The sequence below is a fragment of the Dicentrarchus labrax genome, unplaced genomic scaffold, assembly GCF_905237075.1.
Source record: "Dicentrarchus labrax unplaced genomic scaffold, dlabrax2021, whole genome shotgun sequence".
NCBI classification, from domain to species: Eukaryota; Metazoa; Chordata; class Actinopteri; family Moronidae; genus Dicentrarchus; species Dicentrarchus labrax.
This window is the reverse complement of record NW_026136711.1, coordinates 15,911,251-15,930,327: the sequence shown is the minus strand read 5'-3', so window position 1 is coordinate 15,930,327 and position 19,077 is coordinate 15,911,251. Positions and strand designations below refer to the sequence as shown.

At 43.7% G+C, this 19,077-nt stretch overlaps 1 protein-coding gene across 5 annotated transcripts in view; it reads right to left on the bottom strand.

The window, feature by feature from the left end:
• Nucleotides 1-19,077, bottom strand: part of LOC127371281 (calmodulin-binding transcription activator 1-like) — a 51,614-nt gene that overhangs the window by 8,871 nt on the left and 23,666 nt on the right. For 4 of the 5 annotated variants that reach the window (XM_051413995.1, XM_051413996.1, XM_051413997.1 and 1 more), the window contains exons 4-14: nt 18,506-18,573; nt 15,509-15,644; nt 13,172-13,243; nt 10,981-11,134; nt 7,830-9,715; nt 6,505-6,631; nt 5,841-5,975; nt 1,912-2,060; nt 1,104-1,288; nt 947-1,025; nt 585-852 (exon numbers count right to left, since the gene is read on the bottom strand). In XM_051413995.1, the coding sequence (XP_051269955.1) occupies nt 585-852; nt 947-1,025; nt 1,104-1,288; nt 1,912-2,060; nt 5,841-5,975; nt 6,505-6,631; nt 7,830-9,715; nt 10,981-11,134; nt 13,172-13,243; nt 15,509-15,644; nt 18,506-18,573 (3,259 nt within the window). The remainder of the gene's footprint in view (nt 1-584; nt 853-946; nt 1,026-1,103; nt 1,289-1,911; nt 2,061-5,840; nt 5,976-6,504; nt 6,632-7,829; nt 9,716-10,980; nt 11,135-13,171; nt 13,244-15,508; nt 15,645-18,505; nt 18,574-19,077) is intronic. The other variant, XM_051413999.1, reaches the window with a different exon arrangement.

Here is a 19,077-nt window from a genome sequence, read left to right as displayed (position 1 = left end):
CTTATTAGCGTTCCTGCACAGAGATGAGAAGATTGATGCCACTCTGCTTACCAGCACCTCTACAGCTCACTATTTAATACTTTATATCTTGTTTGTTTAATCTGTACAAAACCCAGAGTGAAAAACATCAAGATATGGTTTTACGGGGTTTATGTGCCAGGCAATCTTGGCTTGGAGGACTTGCCAGGCAACCTGCTGAGACTCCAGGGAGTCACTGCTCCCAGCCAAGAAATCACTTCGCCACGTAACCCCCGTAAAATGAGAAACTGTAGTTTTTACACTTTGGTTTAAACAAAGAAGATTATTCAGTAGTGAGCTTTAGAGGCGCTGGTAGGCACATTATGGTATCTTTGGACAGACATGAGCTAGCTGTTTCCAGTCTTTATGCTAAGCTAAACTAACCAGCTGTATACAGTGGTGGATATTTTAAAACCTCTACAAATAATTTTGAAACCACCAGCCTGGTTACATACCACTAAGGTTAAGTGGGAAACTCTTTTTTGTGTTATGGGTGAGCTGACCCTTTAACATGAGACAGATCCTTCCTCGATGGTGATAAACCACAGAATAGCGTGATTTCTCACCTGAGTTAGGGTTTGGGGTAGGGCTGTTGCCTATTCCGCTGGTCTGTGACTCTCCTCTCCACCTGTCCATCCAAGTGTCAGCAGGCTGGCCCTGAGCTTGAGGAGTCTGTTGCAGCTGCTCTAAGAGCTCTGCCAATCGAGTGTGGCCCCTGGATCGGGCGATGTTGAGCGGCAAGCGTCCCAGCGAATCAGGAATAGCCAGAGCTCTTGGGTCCCACTGGTAAAGCACCAATGCTGCCTCAGTATGGCCAAGAGCACATGCCCACATCTGAGGAGGCCAAAGGGAAACACAGATCACACACAGGCATGGAAAGAAAGACACATATACTTAAAACAACCATTCAGAAATATTGATCACTCACCAATGGAGTGCAGGAGAAGTGGTCTACATTGAGTGGATCCACCTCCAGCTCGAGGTCAATACTGTCGGCATGTTTCGTGCTGCAGAGACAACAGAAGTGAAATTAACTGGCACAGTCTATACACTACAGTGGTGTGTCACGTTTGTGTGCTACTCACCGCCAGCGAATGAGTGTCTGAATGAGCCCTGCATAGCCCTGAGCTGCCGCCAGATGCAGTAAGGTCATTCCTCTGGAGTTCTTACTGTGGACAAGCTGATTAGATGAAGCCCAGCATGGCTGAGACATCATCTTCTCACACACCACCACCACACGACCCTCAAATGAACCCTGATCAGGGGAAATCTGGAAGATTGTGGAGACAAAAAGGGCACAGTGATTCTTGGAATTTTATCTCAAGCACTTTTATGTCAAAATGTTTTTTCAAGGTGTCACAAAGGTTTGTTTTACAAAGAAAGAGACTAGAACTAGAAGGGGATTGCTGTAACATGCTTAAGTTGTTAAGAAGTCACAGAATTAACACTTTCAGGGAGGTCACCTAATAAAACAAACGTATTTGCAATATAATGGAATCTTGTACAATAGCAATGTAACAAATCCCAGCTTTGAGATAGCCATATATTTGACCTGTTTTTTGTAATATGTCAGAAAAACAAGTAGATTCACTACCCCACCCTCCCCTCTCTGACTCTGAAGTTGGTGGTGCTTTTGTTCTTGATTGCACTACGTTGTATATGTTTTGCTATTATTGAATAAAGTGATGAGTTCCAACAATTGTTGAAATGCCAGATCTACTGTGGGAAGCATTAAACCATCTTCAAATGTAATGACTCAAACAGGTTTTAAAGAATTTTATAATCAAAACAATTCCTATTTGTTTCATGTTTATTACCTGTACTGCTCACCTTCAGATTATATAGCTGAAAAGGAAAATTTAATGCAAACTAGATCACTTCTTTCTGCCTTACTTGAGACTGCTGATCAGTGGCTCCTCCTCCTTCCACTCCGCTGCCCTTGGTTGCCATGGTTTCTGAGCTAGGGTTCTGATTGGTTATCTCAGCCATCCTCTGTTCCATCTGCTCCAGACGCTCCAAGATGGACATCCTGAATTGGGTATCTAGAGAAATGTAGGTGGGACACATAGAGCTGTGAGCATTTGCTAGTTGTTTGTTGCATTTAAGCGAATCAATAATGCGTTATAGTAAATCCTACTTAGAGAGGCTTAGAGAGAGAAGCTCTTCTTTGAGGAGCTCAATACTGGAGAATAAATCAGGACCGAAATCCAATAAATCCCCTTACCAACAATGGGAACTTGGAAACCAAGTAAATTGTGTGTGTATGTATGAGAGAATACATCTAACAACAAATGTAGGTTTTGTGTGTCTGTGGCATGGCAGTGAGTGAATGTGACCCTTTGTTTCAGCACTGCTGCAGTTTTGCTGCAGAGCACATTATGTCATCCCACCTGCTGCTCTCTCACTCAGTCTCTCTATTTTTCTCTCCTCTCATTTCACTCCTATTTTTCTTTCTGCTGCCTGCAGCACACAAACTGAGCTGAAAGGGTGGAGCCATGAAAGTGACACAAAGGCTTGGGCTCCTCCCTCTCCACTCTGCCAATCAAAAGAGGAGCCGAGTTCTCTGGAAATGCAGCTTCTTTCCATACAAAGCAAAACACTCTTAGCACTTAGCTGCCAAACACATAAGAAGCATCTGTTCTTATAAGTCATAACTGCAAAGTACAGAAGATTTTGGTCAAATAACAAGTATGTAATGCTTATAGACATAGCAACATTTTAAAAACAGAAAAGGATTTAAGGAAATATTTTGTGGTTAATTATAATAACTTAATTATTTGATACATTAAAATAGCATCATAACTTTGGCAATAATTAATTGAAATTGGGCGATTAAATAGGGATGAAATGTTCATTTAATTACTCTCCTTAAATTAGTAAATTATTGAATTTGAAATATGTTTGTAAAAAAGAATTCAACCTTGAAGCTTTACTGTATTTATTTTTATTCATTTTCCATTTCCCAATTTAATTTATCCATCAACATAAATGCTACTTGAGTCTAGATGCTGCAAGGGTCCTGTTATGAAAGATAAATAGGAATAAAAGAAAGGCCACTGGAGCACTTAAAAAATGAATAAATGTATTCACTGTCAATAGCATGTGTGTTTTAACCACACAATTTAAATGCAAATTTAATATATTACTTTATAATATTGTTTTTGAGTTTATAAATTAAGTAAATGAATTGACCTGAAAGCCTTCTTAGATTACAGATCAGTTATTGTCCTACTCAAAATTAGCTTCTTTACAAAGTTTGTTTGATTATTACTCGTAGGTGTACTGGTTACCCACAGATTTACTAACCAGCTTTGGATTATGACACTTTTTCTGTCCTGTTGAAGTTTTTTTCTCCACAATAATACTTTGTTTCTATGGACTCTCTCCAATAATTGAGTCTCTGCACAGGTTTCCACCACTGACCAACCACAGCACAGCAAGTAGACCAACGAGACAAGCTTGTGTTTTTAAAGGTGAAAATAATTAATGGTGTTTAAATTGAAATCAAATCCCTTTTTAAGCTAACCCTAACCCTTTTTGTTACACACACAAACAGTTCTTGATGTTTTCAAATTCATTTGAAATTTGTTTGGCTCAAACAGATTCTGTTCTTTACTCAGAGTTACTTGAATTTATTATTCATCAGACAAACACACTTTTGGCACAGGGTCCATATAGAGAAACGTTCAGTAGTAAACATGAAAACATGTAAACATCTGCAACACAGAGTAAATAGCTATTTAAGCTTTAGGTGATCAACAGAATGCCCACATGTATGTGCCTATAGGCTTGTTATTATGTGGGCCTCTACAGGAGCCACATTAGCCTCCCTTCATTTGTTGTTATGGAGTTCAGTGGAGCTGTCCACTCCTGGTGGTTCTGAAACTCAACTCATCGACCAATAAGACTAAACAAGCAACATAAATCAAGCAGCTCAAACATCCAGCGTGCAAAAATAATGAGGCATTTCTTCCGTCCCTTTGTCTGAAATCGACAGAGGCATGCCCCACACATTTTGACTGAAACGTGAAATGTGAAAGTTGTTTAAGGCTTTACAGCTATGAAGTCGACATTTAGACGACAGGCACAATTATGTCCATCTACATCTACAGCAGCATGTCAAAAAAAGAAAACTTACGCCAGCTACAAACCACACACAGAGCTGCACGCCAATAAAAGAGCGCGTTTTGGAGTTATCATTAGTTTGAAATCAAATAAGCTACGAACCCAAACAGCGCGTCCCTCTATCTGCTGCTCTCTTTGTTCCCGCTTCTGCTCAACCCCGTTAGTTTGAAGTGTGCGACTCACACATTGCTACTCCGAGCGAGCAAAACATAACTAAGTGCAGATAGAGAGAGAGAGAGAGAGAGAGAGAGAGAGAGAGAGAGAGAGAGAGCAGTCTCCACGTTGTGTCTGGGAGAGCAGACACGCTTCAAATCGGCCCGCCAGACTCGGAGCTGCAGGAGGCTCGCTCGTCACACAAACTAAACTGGAACAATGACATATGAAAGAAGTCGTGTGCTGACGCATATTTTCCTAAAATGATACATCTCCTGTCTGTCTGTATTTTCCCCTAGCAGTGAGGGCTTTCGTGTACATATATGACCCAACAATGGACGTGAGCGAAAATAACCAGAGCGCATATCCAGGTCTCGGCATCATCGTTGAAAGTCAACTGCAGAGCCTATATATAGCGTCTGTGAGGCTGCACAGCGCACTGCCACTGGTGGCCAACATTTTGACTGTCAAGTGGACCGCGATTGCTGCCATGATGTCCTTGCCCTTCACTCCAGCAAACAGCCAGCCTGCTGTGACTGTAGAGCCGCATTGCCGCATTGCGCAACGCAAAGACGGGGGCGAACACAGAGTAACCCAGGACATGCCTCGCTGAGGAGACCCGCGTGTTTCCCAGCTGCAATTGCATCAGGAGATGTATTTACACACAGAAGCTAACCCCCCCTGAAGCTTTGCAGATATTCGCAACCAATCCCCCAGAGCTGACTCAAAGAACATTTAATTGTCCTCTAACAACTTACAGTATGTTTTAATTAGCTTCTGTGTCACTGAAATCTCCCAATAACCACAGCTACAGCTCTAACAAAACAATTTTAGTGATTTAATATATTTATCTCCAACTGCAAGCACTCACAAAGGATGACATAATAAATGATTGTACCCCAAACAAGTCAAACACGACAATGCCTGAAGCCTTCATGAATGGGGACTATGAAGATGACAGATACAGATATACGCTCACACCTTTCACAGAACAGGTGTCACAACTGTTTCGCAGCTTAGCTTCCTTCGTGAAGTAATCTGCATGAAGGCTGAGGGCGTCAATAGAACAAAAAATAGCTCCACACAGGCACAGATGAACACAAATCAGCCAAATATCATGCAGCCATGACACCACACTGATCAGTAGATCTGTGGCTGTAGACAAAACATCTCACAATGAGACACACACACATCCACAGGGTTTCTCTAGTTTAAGCTGATCAAATATGACAGAGGGTTAGGTGTAAAGGCTGCACAAAAGAATAAGAATATATATTTTCTATGGTGATCTCGGGTTTAACATTGTAACACTTTTAAAAGTTAAGTGCATAACCTTGAATAATAATTAAAAAAAGAAAAAAACACACATTCACTATTTTTGTTATTGATAAATGCAACACTCCAGGCACACAGTGAAGCAGTTATATGTACAACTATAATCTAGTTTAAGGTTTATGCTCTTTATTAAGTAAACAACACCAGGCAATAAGAGTGTAATTGTGCGTCCCTTTGTGCTCCAAAAACAAACAAACAAATGCTCTCACCATCAAGGGACAGCCAGTCATGCTGAGAAGATGGCAGGGCAGGAAGGTCACGCGCCTTGTATTCAAACACCACAGAGGAAGAGATAACCTCACCACCCATGGCTACCTGCAGCATCACCAGTCCTGTGTCATGGGCTGGAAACACATGCCAGGTAAGGAATTAGTGAGACTGACTGTGTGCAGAGATAGATCTCCTGTCAAAGCATAATTTCAGGGCAGTAAGTTAATCATTATGTGAATGTCTAGTAGTGACAAGTATTGCTTTTTCCAACGTGTGTCTGCAGGTTTTCCCCTGATCACACTTAATGTAACAGGATGTGACTCATGCATCACTTACTATATCATCCCAAAACACATTTCTAAGCAGAACAGTGTTCATTGCATGCCTACCCGACAGTGTTCCTCCCCACAATGTTCTTTTTATATTGTTCTTATCTTCTTAAAAAAAGGCACTGCATCTCTCAGCAAGGGTGTGCAGCCAACAATTTCTTTGTGTGCTGAGGAAAAACCTTTTTGCTAGAAACTGCTTATTATAGGGATCAGTGGGATGACAGTAAGGGTACGGTTTAAATTTAAAATAACGGAAAGTGTTCTGAGACGGTATGAGAAAGTGATATGGAGTGTGTGTTGCGTAAAAGTGTGCGCATATACACAGGTGTGTTACCTGGGCAGTAGCAGCGCAGCACCCCAGGCTGAATGAGGGCAGCAGGGACACTGATGTGGTCAAAGAGACAGCTGTACTCACTGCTCGACTCCAACCACGGACCTGTGATCAGCACCTTCACTCCACCCTGCAGCACACAAACAGAGGCCTCAGTCCACTATCGCATCTACTTCAACTGCTTCTGAAGATGGGTTTAAACATAGTTAACTATGAGAAACTAGAGACTGTGTGAGAATAAGACACTCCACTGCATGTATACTACAATGTCCTGTTATAATTTGTGCATCAGTGTGCTAGCATGTTTGTGTGTCCACAGACATGTCTTGTAAATGTATTTCTATTAAATATCTGATATGACACAAAAAGCATCAGAGGTACAGGGTCCTAAATTTTTGTTTTTTATTTTATGTTTTTGTATAACTGACAGATATTACAACTTCCCATCATCTAAAATGGTTATTATTTTGTTTATGAAAATTCTATGAGTCTAAAAGGCCTGGTAGCAGCCCCTAGAGGCTGTGCTGCTCCTTACATCCAAGTGGAACAAAATAGTAATAATTTGAACAATCTGAACAACAATGCCATGTGTTTTCTCTGTAGCTAAAAATAATACAAACACAAAATATTATCCTCTCAAAAGTGTTTCAGTCATGAAGTTAGAGTATACAACAATGGAAAATGATTTTCAAGCCATTTACCAGCATTTGGTAGGGTTTTCTTTTGAGCAATTGTAGTAGTATAGTAGCATTTATTCTATAGAATTTATTCCCAAAATTACGTCATCGGCCTTTGAGCCTTTGGATGAAAACTGTGTTGTTTTTTCAAGAAACTCAAAACTGAAATAATCAGTGTGATGTAACATTGATGATCCTGGAGGAAAGTTGCAGGAAAATATTATGTGCACATGTTGGGGATATGGTGAGTTAATAGTTAGTTTTTTGTATTAACCGCCTTTGGCAAGTCATTGCGTTTCTGAAAATGATGTTGGTAAGGTTATGTTTCCACAAGTTTCATCATACTTCAATGACACCGCAGTGTCTGAGATATTATAAGTGGTACATGGGTAAATTAATGAAGCCACCCAGGGGAATCAGTGTAATATTGAAATTTCATCAAAATCCAATCGGCTGAGTCTCAGATATTCTGACTCTGTAATGACCACACAGCTAGGCTGGCGGTCTTAGTACAAATTGTGCTGAGTGTGATTTCAGTGTTTAACATGAGTACAAGCCGTATACCGTCAATCATGTGGTGGAAGGACTGATTTTCCTGTAGGGAACAATGATGAATAAATAATGAGCGATAATCATGTTGGGTTTACTAACCTCTGGATAAGACCACTCTGGGGAGTAGTCTGTCACACCAAACAGCCTCCCAGTCTCCTGGAGCAGTCCAAGAGCTCCCTGTTCCACCTCCGAGGCTTGTAGGTGGCCTGCTCCTGTGCCCTGCTCCTCTCCTGCTGCCCCCTCTTGGGGCATGAGAACCCCAGTGACAGCTGCACTCACTCCACCTCCAGACCCCTCAACTGAGATGAAATCATTGATGAGATCAGAGAACTGGCTCCCAAATGAAGCCTCAAAGCCTTCCAGACTGATGGCGGTTCCTGCCCCAGTTGTTGTAGCTGATACCCCCCCACCTTGCTGAGGAAGAGGAGAGCTATAGAGTGCCCCCTCAATGCTTGCACCAACAGCTATAGACTGAGGACTGGCCACCACTGAACTGCTGGCCCCTGACAAGCTTACACCATTACAGAGAATCTCATTTTCCCCTCCTCCTCCTCCTCCACCTCCACCACCCCCACCACCTCCCCCGCCCTCCTCTCCTCCTCCATTGTCATCTGTGGGTTGCAGGTAGTGCTCGGCATCAACACTCGTGTAGGCCTCGTGGGTATCCCCCTGCTTGAGTAGTAACTCCCCTCCATTCTCAGAAGGCTTGTCTAAGCCCCCAACCTCTCGATGTCTCCTGCTGCCTGACTGGTCGACAGTCGTATCCTGTGGTGTTAGAGGAAAAGAGCCCACTGCTGCTGCTTGTCCGTTCCTTCCACACAGACTCTGCTGGTCTGGGCTGGCTTGGTGGAGATGTGTATGCGGGTCTCCATTGGTGACCGGAGAGTCTGTTGGCACCGTGGGTAGTCCTATGTAAGCCTGGGCCTCGTCTGATTCCTGGGTTGCCTCAGTACCATTGGTCTGAAGCTGGGAGGGCTGGCCTGTCTGTGGGGAGGCCTGGAGGAAGAGGCTGGGGGACGGATGGTGTGCAGGCTGGGTCAGACTCGGGACACAGGCTGATGACATTACAGCACTGAAGTCCATCTGCTCCAGGGTGGTGCTGGGGCTGAGTCCTGTCCCTTCTCCCACATAGCTACTCTGAGTGGCCAGCGGCTGCTCGAGGGGTGTAGTTTCCGTCTTGATGTTGTTGACAAGGGCAGGATTGTAGACGAAGCCATTAGAGGAGCAGTGGAGTCCTCCATCATCACCGTTGCACCCCTCAGTCTTCCCTCCTCCTCCTCCGTACGTCTGGCCCTGCTTGGGATTGTTGAGGAAGCAATCAGGGTCAAAGGTCATGGTGGTCTCAGGAAGGCTGACTCCTCCACCAGAGTCTAGAGAGCTGGAAAGAACCAACTCTCCTCCTTCCCCTAAGCCCACGCCTCCAGGAAACGATGCAAACCTCTGGTTTTCAGGGGCAACAGCCAACAGGATGCCAGCATTGGTGCTCTCATGGGTGGATGCCAGCAAGTGAGTGTGGCCAGCGGAGTAAACCGAATCCCCAGTCAGCGTGGTGACCTCAGACATGAACACTGCTGTGCTCTGTGACAAGCCAGCCCCAATGGCAAGAGCGGGACTGTCAGCCATGTCGCTGGTGATTGACAATGGGGAGCTCTGGGTGGTGTCAGGGACCTCCACCTGGTTGGTGGAGGTAGATGAGGACACTTCCATGCTGCTCTGTGGGAGAAGGGAAGGTTTGGTTATCCTGCCATTCCTCCTCTCTCCTCCGCCCGCTCTGCTCCTGCCCCCTCCAGGACTGGGCTCTGTCTGGCCCTCTGACACATCGCTGTTTTGGACCTCTGTGCCATCTGCTTCCTCAGCTCTCTGGCCTGCTGCTACGCCAGTACCCACTGCAGCTCCACCTCCTGCTGCTGCCCCTGACTCCTGCTTGGATGAGATGATGCGCTGCTTGACACTGGAACATTTCTGATGCAGGCTGCTTCCAGCACCTGACAGAAGAGACATTCAAACAAAGAAGAGCAACATTTAACACAATTCATACTATCTTCGTCTTTCATTTGCCCAGGTCAATCTTTAAAGTAATGTCACATTAAATACAGTACATTTGACAGTGTGTAATGGCGCCATCCAGTGTTCAGAATGTATACCTGGTAATCACAAATACACTGATAATGCTGCTTGAGAAACTTCACTGTTCAATAACTTGAAATCCACATATGGAAAATGCCCAATAGGCTTTTTTTTCCTAACATCGAGGGTATTTGCAGTTCCTACATTAGATGTCTTCATTTCCATTCTTGGGATTTAGCCCATACATTTTCACAGTGAAATAACAAATATCAACCGTTTTAGTGTCAGAAGCCTAATGCCCATAAAAACCCTAAAGACCACAGGAGGATCAAGTCAGTGATCAAGAGAAAACGCTAGAAAAGAAAAAAGCATAAAGCTGTTTTGTGTGAGCAAATTAGGGCAGGTAGAAAAGCGTAAAGGGAATGTTATTCATTGGGGAGAGGGAGAAGTGAGGTGTTACTTAAGTCAACAAGGCACTTAGTTTTGGGCAGCTGTCCTTATTTGCCCTTCCAAACCAGAACAAAAGATGCGTGAGATGAGGTAAGAGAGTGTGTGTGTGTGTGTGTGTGTGTATGTGTGTGTGTGTGTGTGTGTGTGTGTGTGTGTGTGTGTGTGTGTGTGTCTGTGTGTGTCTGTGTGTGTGTCTCTCTGTATTAGTGTGTGTACTGGAGTTATCTACTCCCTGATGCTCATTTATGAATAATACATGTTGGATATTTTGGGCACCTCTGTCTTCTTTCACTCTATCCCTCCCATTCGTAAGCAAAATGTGTATAAGCCTCTAGGTGGCAGCATGGCGCTGACTGTTGGAACCATCAAAAACCAAAAAAATCTAAATCTGTTTAAGCCTGGCTGAATGGTATGTATGTACTGAATGTCTCTTCATAAGGTGGCTTTTTAAAGAACAATGTTGTCTCTAAATCATGTTCACAGGAAGGACAGGATGTTCCAAATCTACATTCATCAAAATTTAAATACAAATAAAGCTACTGTTAATGCCTAATTTGGTCTTGGCTGGGATACGTCACCATCTTTCTCATTATTACCACTCCATGACAAGCGTTATTGTTATTGACCCAAGGTGACTCATAGCCCCAGGTTTAGGACAAGTGTGAGGGCTGAAACATGAGAGCTTGAGTGTAGGAGGCAAGTGAGTGCTGAAATGATGGTAAAGCTAACTCACACATGGGTTTGAGTTGTCCAATGAGCTCCTCCTTGCTCCACTTGGCCCACTCCTTCCTGTCTGTGTTGATGGAGCAGAGGACAGGACCACATGGCTTCCCGCTATCGTCCACTGCCGGTACATTCAGGTAGTGCACCAGCACAATGTCTGGGTTCTACAGCACAGGGACACACACAAAAACATAGCAGAGACATGCACACACATGGCATTAGTTTAACATGGCCTTTATCTATTAATTCATTGTCTTGTTCTTACCGGCATATGGGAGGGTGAGTATAAAATGATAGAGTCTATTTACAGAGGGAGTGGAGGGAGGGGAAATACAGAAGGAAAGCGGGAGAGAACGTGGAGGTCAGGGAGGAGGTCGGACATGGCGTGTCAGATAAGATTCTCTCACCTGCCCATAAAATATTTAACAGCTCAAGCCCACTCATCACTCTCTCTGACCCTGCAGAGGCTGTGGAAGTGTCTACATGTGTGTTTGTGTGTGTGTGTGTGCGTGTGTAATATATATAGAGAGAGAGAATGAGAGAAACAGAAGGAAAGAGAACGATTCAGAGTAGATCTCACTATACTGTAGGCCACCAGCAGACCTATGGAATTTCGACCCAATGAATGATTCAACAGGTGTGTTCACAAGCATCTAGGTATGTGTGTGTGTGTGTGTGTGTGTGTGTGTGTGTGTGTGTGTGTGTGTGTGAGAGAGAGAAGCGAGTGAGGGAGAGAGAGAAGCTCCTCTTGATGAAAGATTCAGTAGACAGACTCAGGTGAGGGGGAGGACCTGCTGAGGTGGAACACTTTTCTCTCCAAAAGAGGATGGCACAGTGGGCTGCTACAGCATCACACTGTGCAATGCAACAGCACTCACAGGCTGATTTATGATCATATTCACTGATGTGTTTTGATATCTGCGCAAAGAGCAGAAAATGGCACATTACAGATAAAGCGAGTAGAATTTCCTTTCATAATTTCAGACTGCAGGGATCTAACTATAGGCATGCTGAAAAAGAAAATATATTGGTTTGGGGCATATTCAATTTACGGCCGGTGGCTGGAATGTCCTTGTAAATTTCATGTGACAAATTATGCAAGCGAATTCTGGTGAAGAATACATAAATATGTATGCATTTCCATATTTTAAATGAACATCGCTGGGTATTCAATATTTTCTTTGAAATGAACAGAGAGAGATGAAGAGAGGGGCAGTGTAAATGTATGCAGGCATGTTTAAGATTCATGATGTAACCGGTCGTCTGAAGATGATGATGTCCTGGTGACCATCTCTTGCATAGACAATTGAGGGAGATACATGTTTGTGTGTGTGTGTGTGTGTGTGTGTGTGTGGTGGGGGGGTGTAGCTGCTGCTCTCTGTTGTCTTTCACATGAGCAATAGAGTGAATCCAACATCTCTATGAAAAACAACATGCTTTTATACACAGGGGACACCTGTGCATGTGTGTGTTGGTGTGAGCATATTGAGTGTGTTGTTTGTAGCTCCAGGGTGTTTTCTTGGAGAGGACCACATAGAGAGTAGTGCCTGAGTCCTTGATGCTCACTAAAAGTATTGAGAGTCAGGGTTCGATAACACACTGTGCTCAGGAAGTTGCAGTCAACTTCTGGCAAAGAAATGTTCTTAGTACTCTGCAATGTATGTTAGCATTATACAAGACCTATAGGTTTGGCATATTCTAGGTACTATATTCTAGTGGTGTAACTGTGTGTGTGTGTGTGTGTGTGTGTGTGTGTGTGTGTGTGTGTGTGTGTGTGTGTGTGTGTAGGACACTCCACTCAGCCAAACAACATCCAGTTTTATTATGACCCCAGCTTTGTGATAGTATTTTCACTATAGTCTGCCTCATTAATTTAGAAGAGGAGGATGTTTATTGGTGGTTTATGGTTTAGCTTAGTGTTCTGTTTTGAAAGTATAATGGACAGTTTAACAGATGAAACTTTGTGTAAAAATGATAATATACTATTTTATGGTTGTCCAGTTTGGTGTAGAATAGTGAATTAAAGCTGGAATAAATGTTACAAGATCAGGGGAAAAGACCTGGAATGACAAAGCTATTCTGCTATAAATGACAACTAATAAAACACATTATCACCACACTATAAATGCTGTTGAAACCTTGTTTGGTATGTGTATAAATGTGTGAAAAAAAGGCAAGGTGGGGAAGGGGGGTGGGCTTACCTGCAGCAGCCAATAGCATCTACGATGGAAGGTGGGGATGATTGAGGAGTGGACGTAGCAGCCATACAGACACTAGAGAGAGGAGAGGAGAGGAGATTGCAGGGGTAAACGGGAAAAGAAAAAGGGAGGAAGCAAGACAAAAAAGTGAAAAGGGAGAAGAGGAGGAGAGGACAGTAAATGAGAGAACAGGAGAGGAGAACTTAGGTTATACCCACTTAGGTTGTATTGATTGCGGTGCTAAAACTAAACTGCAAACATGCTGTATGTGTTTTTTTCCCCTAATGTCTTTTCTAAAATACCATAAATCTGATGTTGACAATTACAGCACAAGAGATTGTGAAATTTACTGCCTCAGCAAGACTAGACATAACCCGCTTGGAATTCACAAAAAGTCACAATGTTGTCAGCTTATAGACACTGCAAGAGAGATCTGTAACAGTGAAGAGGACAAAGAAGAAGAGGAGAAAGCAAGAAAAGTTCAGAGTGAGAGGAGAGTGTCAAGGAGTACAAGATGAAGAGGAAGTTCAGTGTGGACTCCATCCAGCAGAGGATGCTTACATACATACAAAATAGTGTATACATGTGTGTGAGACGGTTTATTTACAGATTTAAACCACTGCAGAGTGCCTGTAATGTTTTGTGTGTTGTGAAGTGTTGGGTGCGTATGAAATTTCTCATACTGTATGATGAAATATAGTACCTGAGTTGCTGAACCAAAACTATGATTTATTTTGACAACTTAAGTTGAAGAATACTCAAATGTGTTGCTGCAAAACTTTTTTTTTCATTTAACAAAGTAAGCTAAACTTCTTAAATGCATCAGTGTGTAACGCAAGGCAACTGTACAAGAACTTTATCCAAAAAATTGTTAATTTAGTAAATATCTGATTAAGTAAAAAGGGCAAAGAGTCCAACTCAGCACCCAAAGCCAAGTTCTAGTTTCTGTGCTATGGAAACTCAAAAGTCTTAATGAATATGTGTGTTTATGGTATTTGACAGAGGAAGGATTAAGGGTTACAGAAAGCCTTCCATCATGGTCATCACTGCCACTTTTTCACATGCATTAAAATCAGGGATCACACACACCCACACACAGACATAAATTGGTTGTGGTTAAAGACAAAATTGCACAAACACACACACACAAATACTCAAGCAATCAGGCTGTATATAATCAACACTTACAACTCATCCTGTTTTCTTTCTCATGCACACTTGCGCACACTTATATTTTCTCGCCATTTTGCCTCTTCTCAGAAGTAGCCCGCCCTCTATCTAAAGTGTGCTTTGCCAAAGGCAGAGTGCATTTCCATATATTTCCATTCGATATGAGGAGGCTCTCCATCCAGGGTTATGTTTTTCTCTCCTGCTTCCTGCCTCTCCCCATCCTCCTTTTCTCCCTCTGCTCATCTCGCTGCTCTGCTCATTCCCTCATTCACGTCCCCTGCTCTACACACTGCCTGCTTGCTTGGGGGGTCCTGGGAAGACGTGACACAAACAATTACTGAGCAACTACCAGGGAGAGAAACACTTGCCTTTGTATATATATATATGTGTTTGTGTGTGTGTCTGTGTGTGACAGAGAGAGTGTGTGTATTCATACACAATTGCAGAAAAATGCATGTGAGATGAATGACAATGTGAGTGTGGGGTTGTAAATAATAGAGGTGCAGATGGGAATACTTGATCTCAATTATTCCCTCTACCTCTGTGTCTCTTTTCGCCTGTCTCTTGCTCACCTTTAATGCAAAACTATTGAGCCCTCTGCAAACATCCATGTGCCTCCTCACTGTCTCCCCTTCGCTCTCCCTTCTACCTCATTCTTTCTGCTTCTGACACATGCATGCTCACTCCTCTCACCTCTTGGTATATTCCTGCTGAATAATCAATTTTTGAGCTGGCTGATGTGACTCGAACACACACCACACACACACACACACACACACACACACACACACACACACACACTCACTCACACATACACGCACACACACTCACGCACAGACGCTGCCTTGAGACTGGATCGATACCCCTCTCTGTTCTGCTGAAGGAGGCATTGACATCATTCCTGGCCTCAGGCCAAACACACTCTTATCCTTCAGAAAGAGAGAGAGAGGGAGACAGGGGCACGAGCAGGGAGGGAGGTAAAGAAAGTGGGGGCACCACTCGCTCTCAGGTAACACTTTGGCTTCAGCATATGTGTTTGTGTGTACATTTCTGTTACACGCATGTGTCCCATTGCAGCTAAGGAGAGAAAGTTAGGGACAAGATTGGCAGTGAAACTGTGCTCAGTGCCAAGCATGATCATCGACTTGTTTTTCCAATGCAGCCTCTCACCTCTACTCCCTGGACTTTGAGCTTCATATGATCCTCTCGGGTGGTCTTCCCATCTTTCCTTTTCTTCCAGCAGTAGCCATCTTTCCTGTACTTCACCTTCTTACGGTTATAGAGGATCATAGAGCCATTCTGAGGCCTGATGGAGGACAGGATAAAGCGTTAGCAAGACAGACCGACACACATAGAGTTGTATTATGTTAATTATATAGAATAAATGTGGTATCTAATTGTCATGCTGTAATTTAAAACTGCCGAATGTATCAAAAGTCTCTGAAACAAGCAAAAACATGTTCAATGTTTACATGTTGACATCAGTGTTACTCTCCCACGGTCAAGTTAGCTGGTCTCATGCTGCCCCTCCCCTCTTTTACGTAGACTCACACTCCTATGTGTTAATATTTTAGTAGGGTGATTTATCAGCACAGCAGGAACATTGGCCTCTAAGCTCCCATTCTATATACACCTGGTGGGATGGACATGTGCACACACACACACATACACACCAGGGGCCATACATGTAGAAAGACAGAGATGCTGGTGATATGAGAGATGGAAGGACCTACTGCCGTGTGTTCTTTGGTCTCAATGTCAAACCTGCTGCTCAGCAATCAATCATTACACTTCTAAAACGTTAAGGACAGGCGTGTGTGTGCGTGTGTGTGTGTGTGTGTGTGTGTGTGTAGGTGGAGGAAAAATGCTTCTCTGCCTTATCTCATGACAACAGAAAGAGAACAGGCCCGCGTTAACAATCAATAAACTAACACATACTCACAAACGCTCTCACTCACACAGGGATGTGCACGCATGCACATGACCACACACACACACACACACACACACACACACATTTGCACACCTCCTCTCTCCTTTTCCTCCCCTCCTCTTCTCGATCAACCTCCAGTCTTTATCCCTCTTATCATAGTATCTCTTCATTTTCTCTTTACTGCTCATTCAGTCCCTCCATTCTCCACTCCTTTGCACTTATTTTCATCTTCTCATCTCATCTATTCCCTCTACTCCTATCCTAACCTCTGTTTCTGCTCTTTTATTGTCTGTCTCCTCTCTTCTCTCCTCTCCTCTCTCCTCTGCTAGAATTTGATATAGACACATCTATATGGACTGAGATGATTGCAATTTACTCAGAACACTGTGTGTAGTGAAATTGAATTTACTTTGAGCTGATTTTCTCTGACACCTTAAATCTGTTCTGTTTTGGGGGGAGCCTGCCAGTTTCTTAGCGGAGTGGAGACCCCCACCCTCCGATCAAAGCCGAGTTTAGTCTCTGTCTCGAGCAGTGTGAGTCATCTCAGAGCTGCTGATTCTAATTATGTTATGGAGAAGATGGATGAGATCAGATGTGTGCCTGTGTGTGTGTGCGTGTGTGGGTGGGAAATGCGTGCATGATCTTATGTATGTGTGCGTGCGCTGAGATGCACGCACATGGACGATGCCCATGTTCCTCGCAAAACCCTCCGATTCAAGCAGACATAAATGCTATTGATTGTAACTGGGCTGTGATGTGTGGGATATAAAAAGCTTTTCCACCGTTCCACAGTGTAGCAGAGCGAAAACAGAGAAGGCAAGGGGAGGAGAGTTGGGAAAAAAAGACGGCAAGATAAAGAGACAGAGTGGGCGAGTGAGTGAGTCCGGTAAAGGGAGGAGAGGAGGAGGAGGAGTAGATGAGAAAAGTGAGAGCAGAGGGAGAGAGGAGGTAATAGTCATTACTTTGAACTGATGAGGTATTTCAGTGAGGGGAGAATTGAAGGTCATTGATTGTTATCTTAATATTGCCCCCCACAAGTGCGCAAACGCATGCGCACATATGGATAAAAACATACACACACACACACACACACACACACACACACACACACACACACACACACACACACACACACACACACACACACACACACACACACACACACACACACACACACACACACACACACACATATGCGCACAGCTGCACGGGCACACAAATGTCACTGGCTCCGTTAGCTGAGCTCCTTTCCATCTGATGGGATTAGGTGTAATCTGTTCTAATCGTGCCTCGTGTCATGTGTAAATGGGATTATATCTAACTGCTGCTCAATAACACCAATATGACTGCTGCTGCTGTTGCTGCTGGGAGGCTGAGGCTATACGGCAGCACAACCAATCAATGAGAAATCCATCCACAACATAAACTGTGCTGCTGGCCTCAGGCTGCTCCTGAGAAGAGTCCTTCAGCTTGCACAATGGGAGCACAGAGGCATCACCTCAGGCTTTCAGCTGTGTCAGTAATCAGAAATGGGGCCATGAGGTGACCTCTTCACTTACTTTACTTTTTATTTCTTCTTTTCTTTTCTTTTCTTTCACTCTTCTCTATCCTTCTTTTTTCTTTTTCATACCTACATCTGTATTAACTAAAGTAAATGTCAATCTGGTGATTTATCAATAATTCAAGTTGCCCTTTTGCTTCAGTCTTCCTTTTTCTCTTTCCCTCCTTCCTACCTTCCTTCCTAACTGTAACATCTCCCCCTTCTAGGAAAAGAGCTACCTATGGTTCGGATCGATGAATATTCAGTTCTGGCATGTGAATCCCTGTTCACACCCCATCTTATATACACATACTCCCCCTCCCTTTACCACACCCGCCCCCACCCTCCTATGTCTGAATTATACATCAATTATCCTAATACATTTACATTCATTAATACTCCATTTCCAGCTGACTAGGTGCTTTACAGTCCGGCCATGTTCTGAAGCGTTCTCTACATGTAGAGTAGGTCGGCAGCAGGACCCTTTGGAGACAGTCGACGTACATCACTAATGTTTTAATCAAACACAGACACTCAGTCATTGGGATTAAACCAACGGGAGTCACTGGCTGATTGAGTGATGCTGTGTTTGTACGTCTGTGTGTCTGTGTGTGTGTGTGTGTGTGTGTGTGTGTGTGTGTGTGTGTGTGTGTGTGTGTGTGTGTGTGTAAACCACTGTCTGAATTTTCCTCACCTGGTTTTTGGCGATGTCGTCAGCCACTCATCGTGTTTCTCAAAAGTGATGAGATATGCAGCAATCTCCTAGAGAGACAAAGACAAGACAGAAAGGTTATATTGGTGTGTGTGCATCAGTCTGTGTGTGTGTCACAGGGAGATAAAACATAACAGGTATTTCCAGATGACCTGCCGATGCCCAAAGAGAGTGTGTCACTATCTGATTGCCACGGTGAGGTCTGGGCGCCTGATTGGTCACAGAGCAGCCAGTCAGGAGACAGATACAGAGGAGAGACCCTAAGGGCCAACAACCAATCACGCTCACCGACACACCGATGTCTCCCTCCACTGGGGAGGAAAAGCTATCTCCTAAATACACACACACATGCCACATAAACACACACATACACACACACACACTGGGGGTGCAAACCCATACACTAGCTGAGAGAGTGCGCTGATAGGAAAAGTTTTCTTGTACTTTGCAGTTTCACAGTTTCCCGTCAGATAAAGCCTGCTCCTAACTTGATTCCTAATTCCTCCGGCTCTCTTTTCATCTCCTCAGCTCTCCTCTCCACACTATTTCTATTC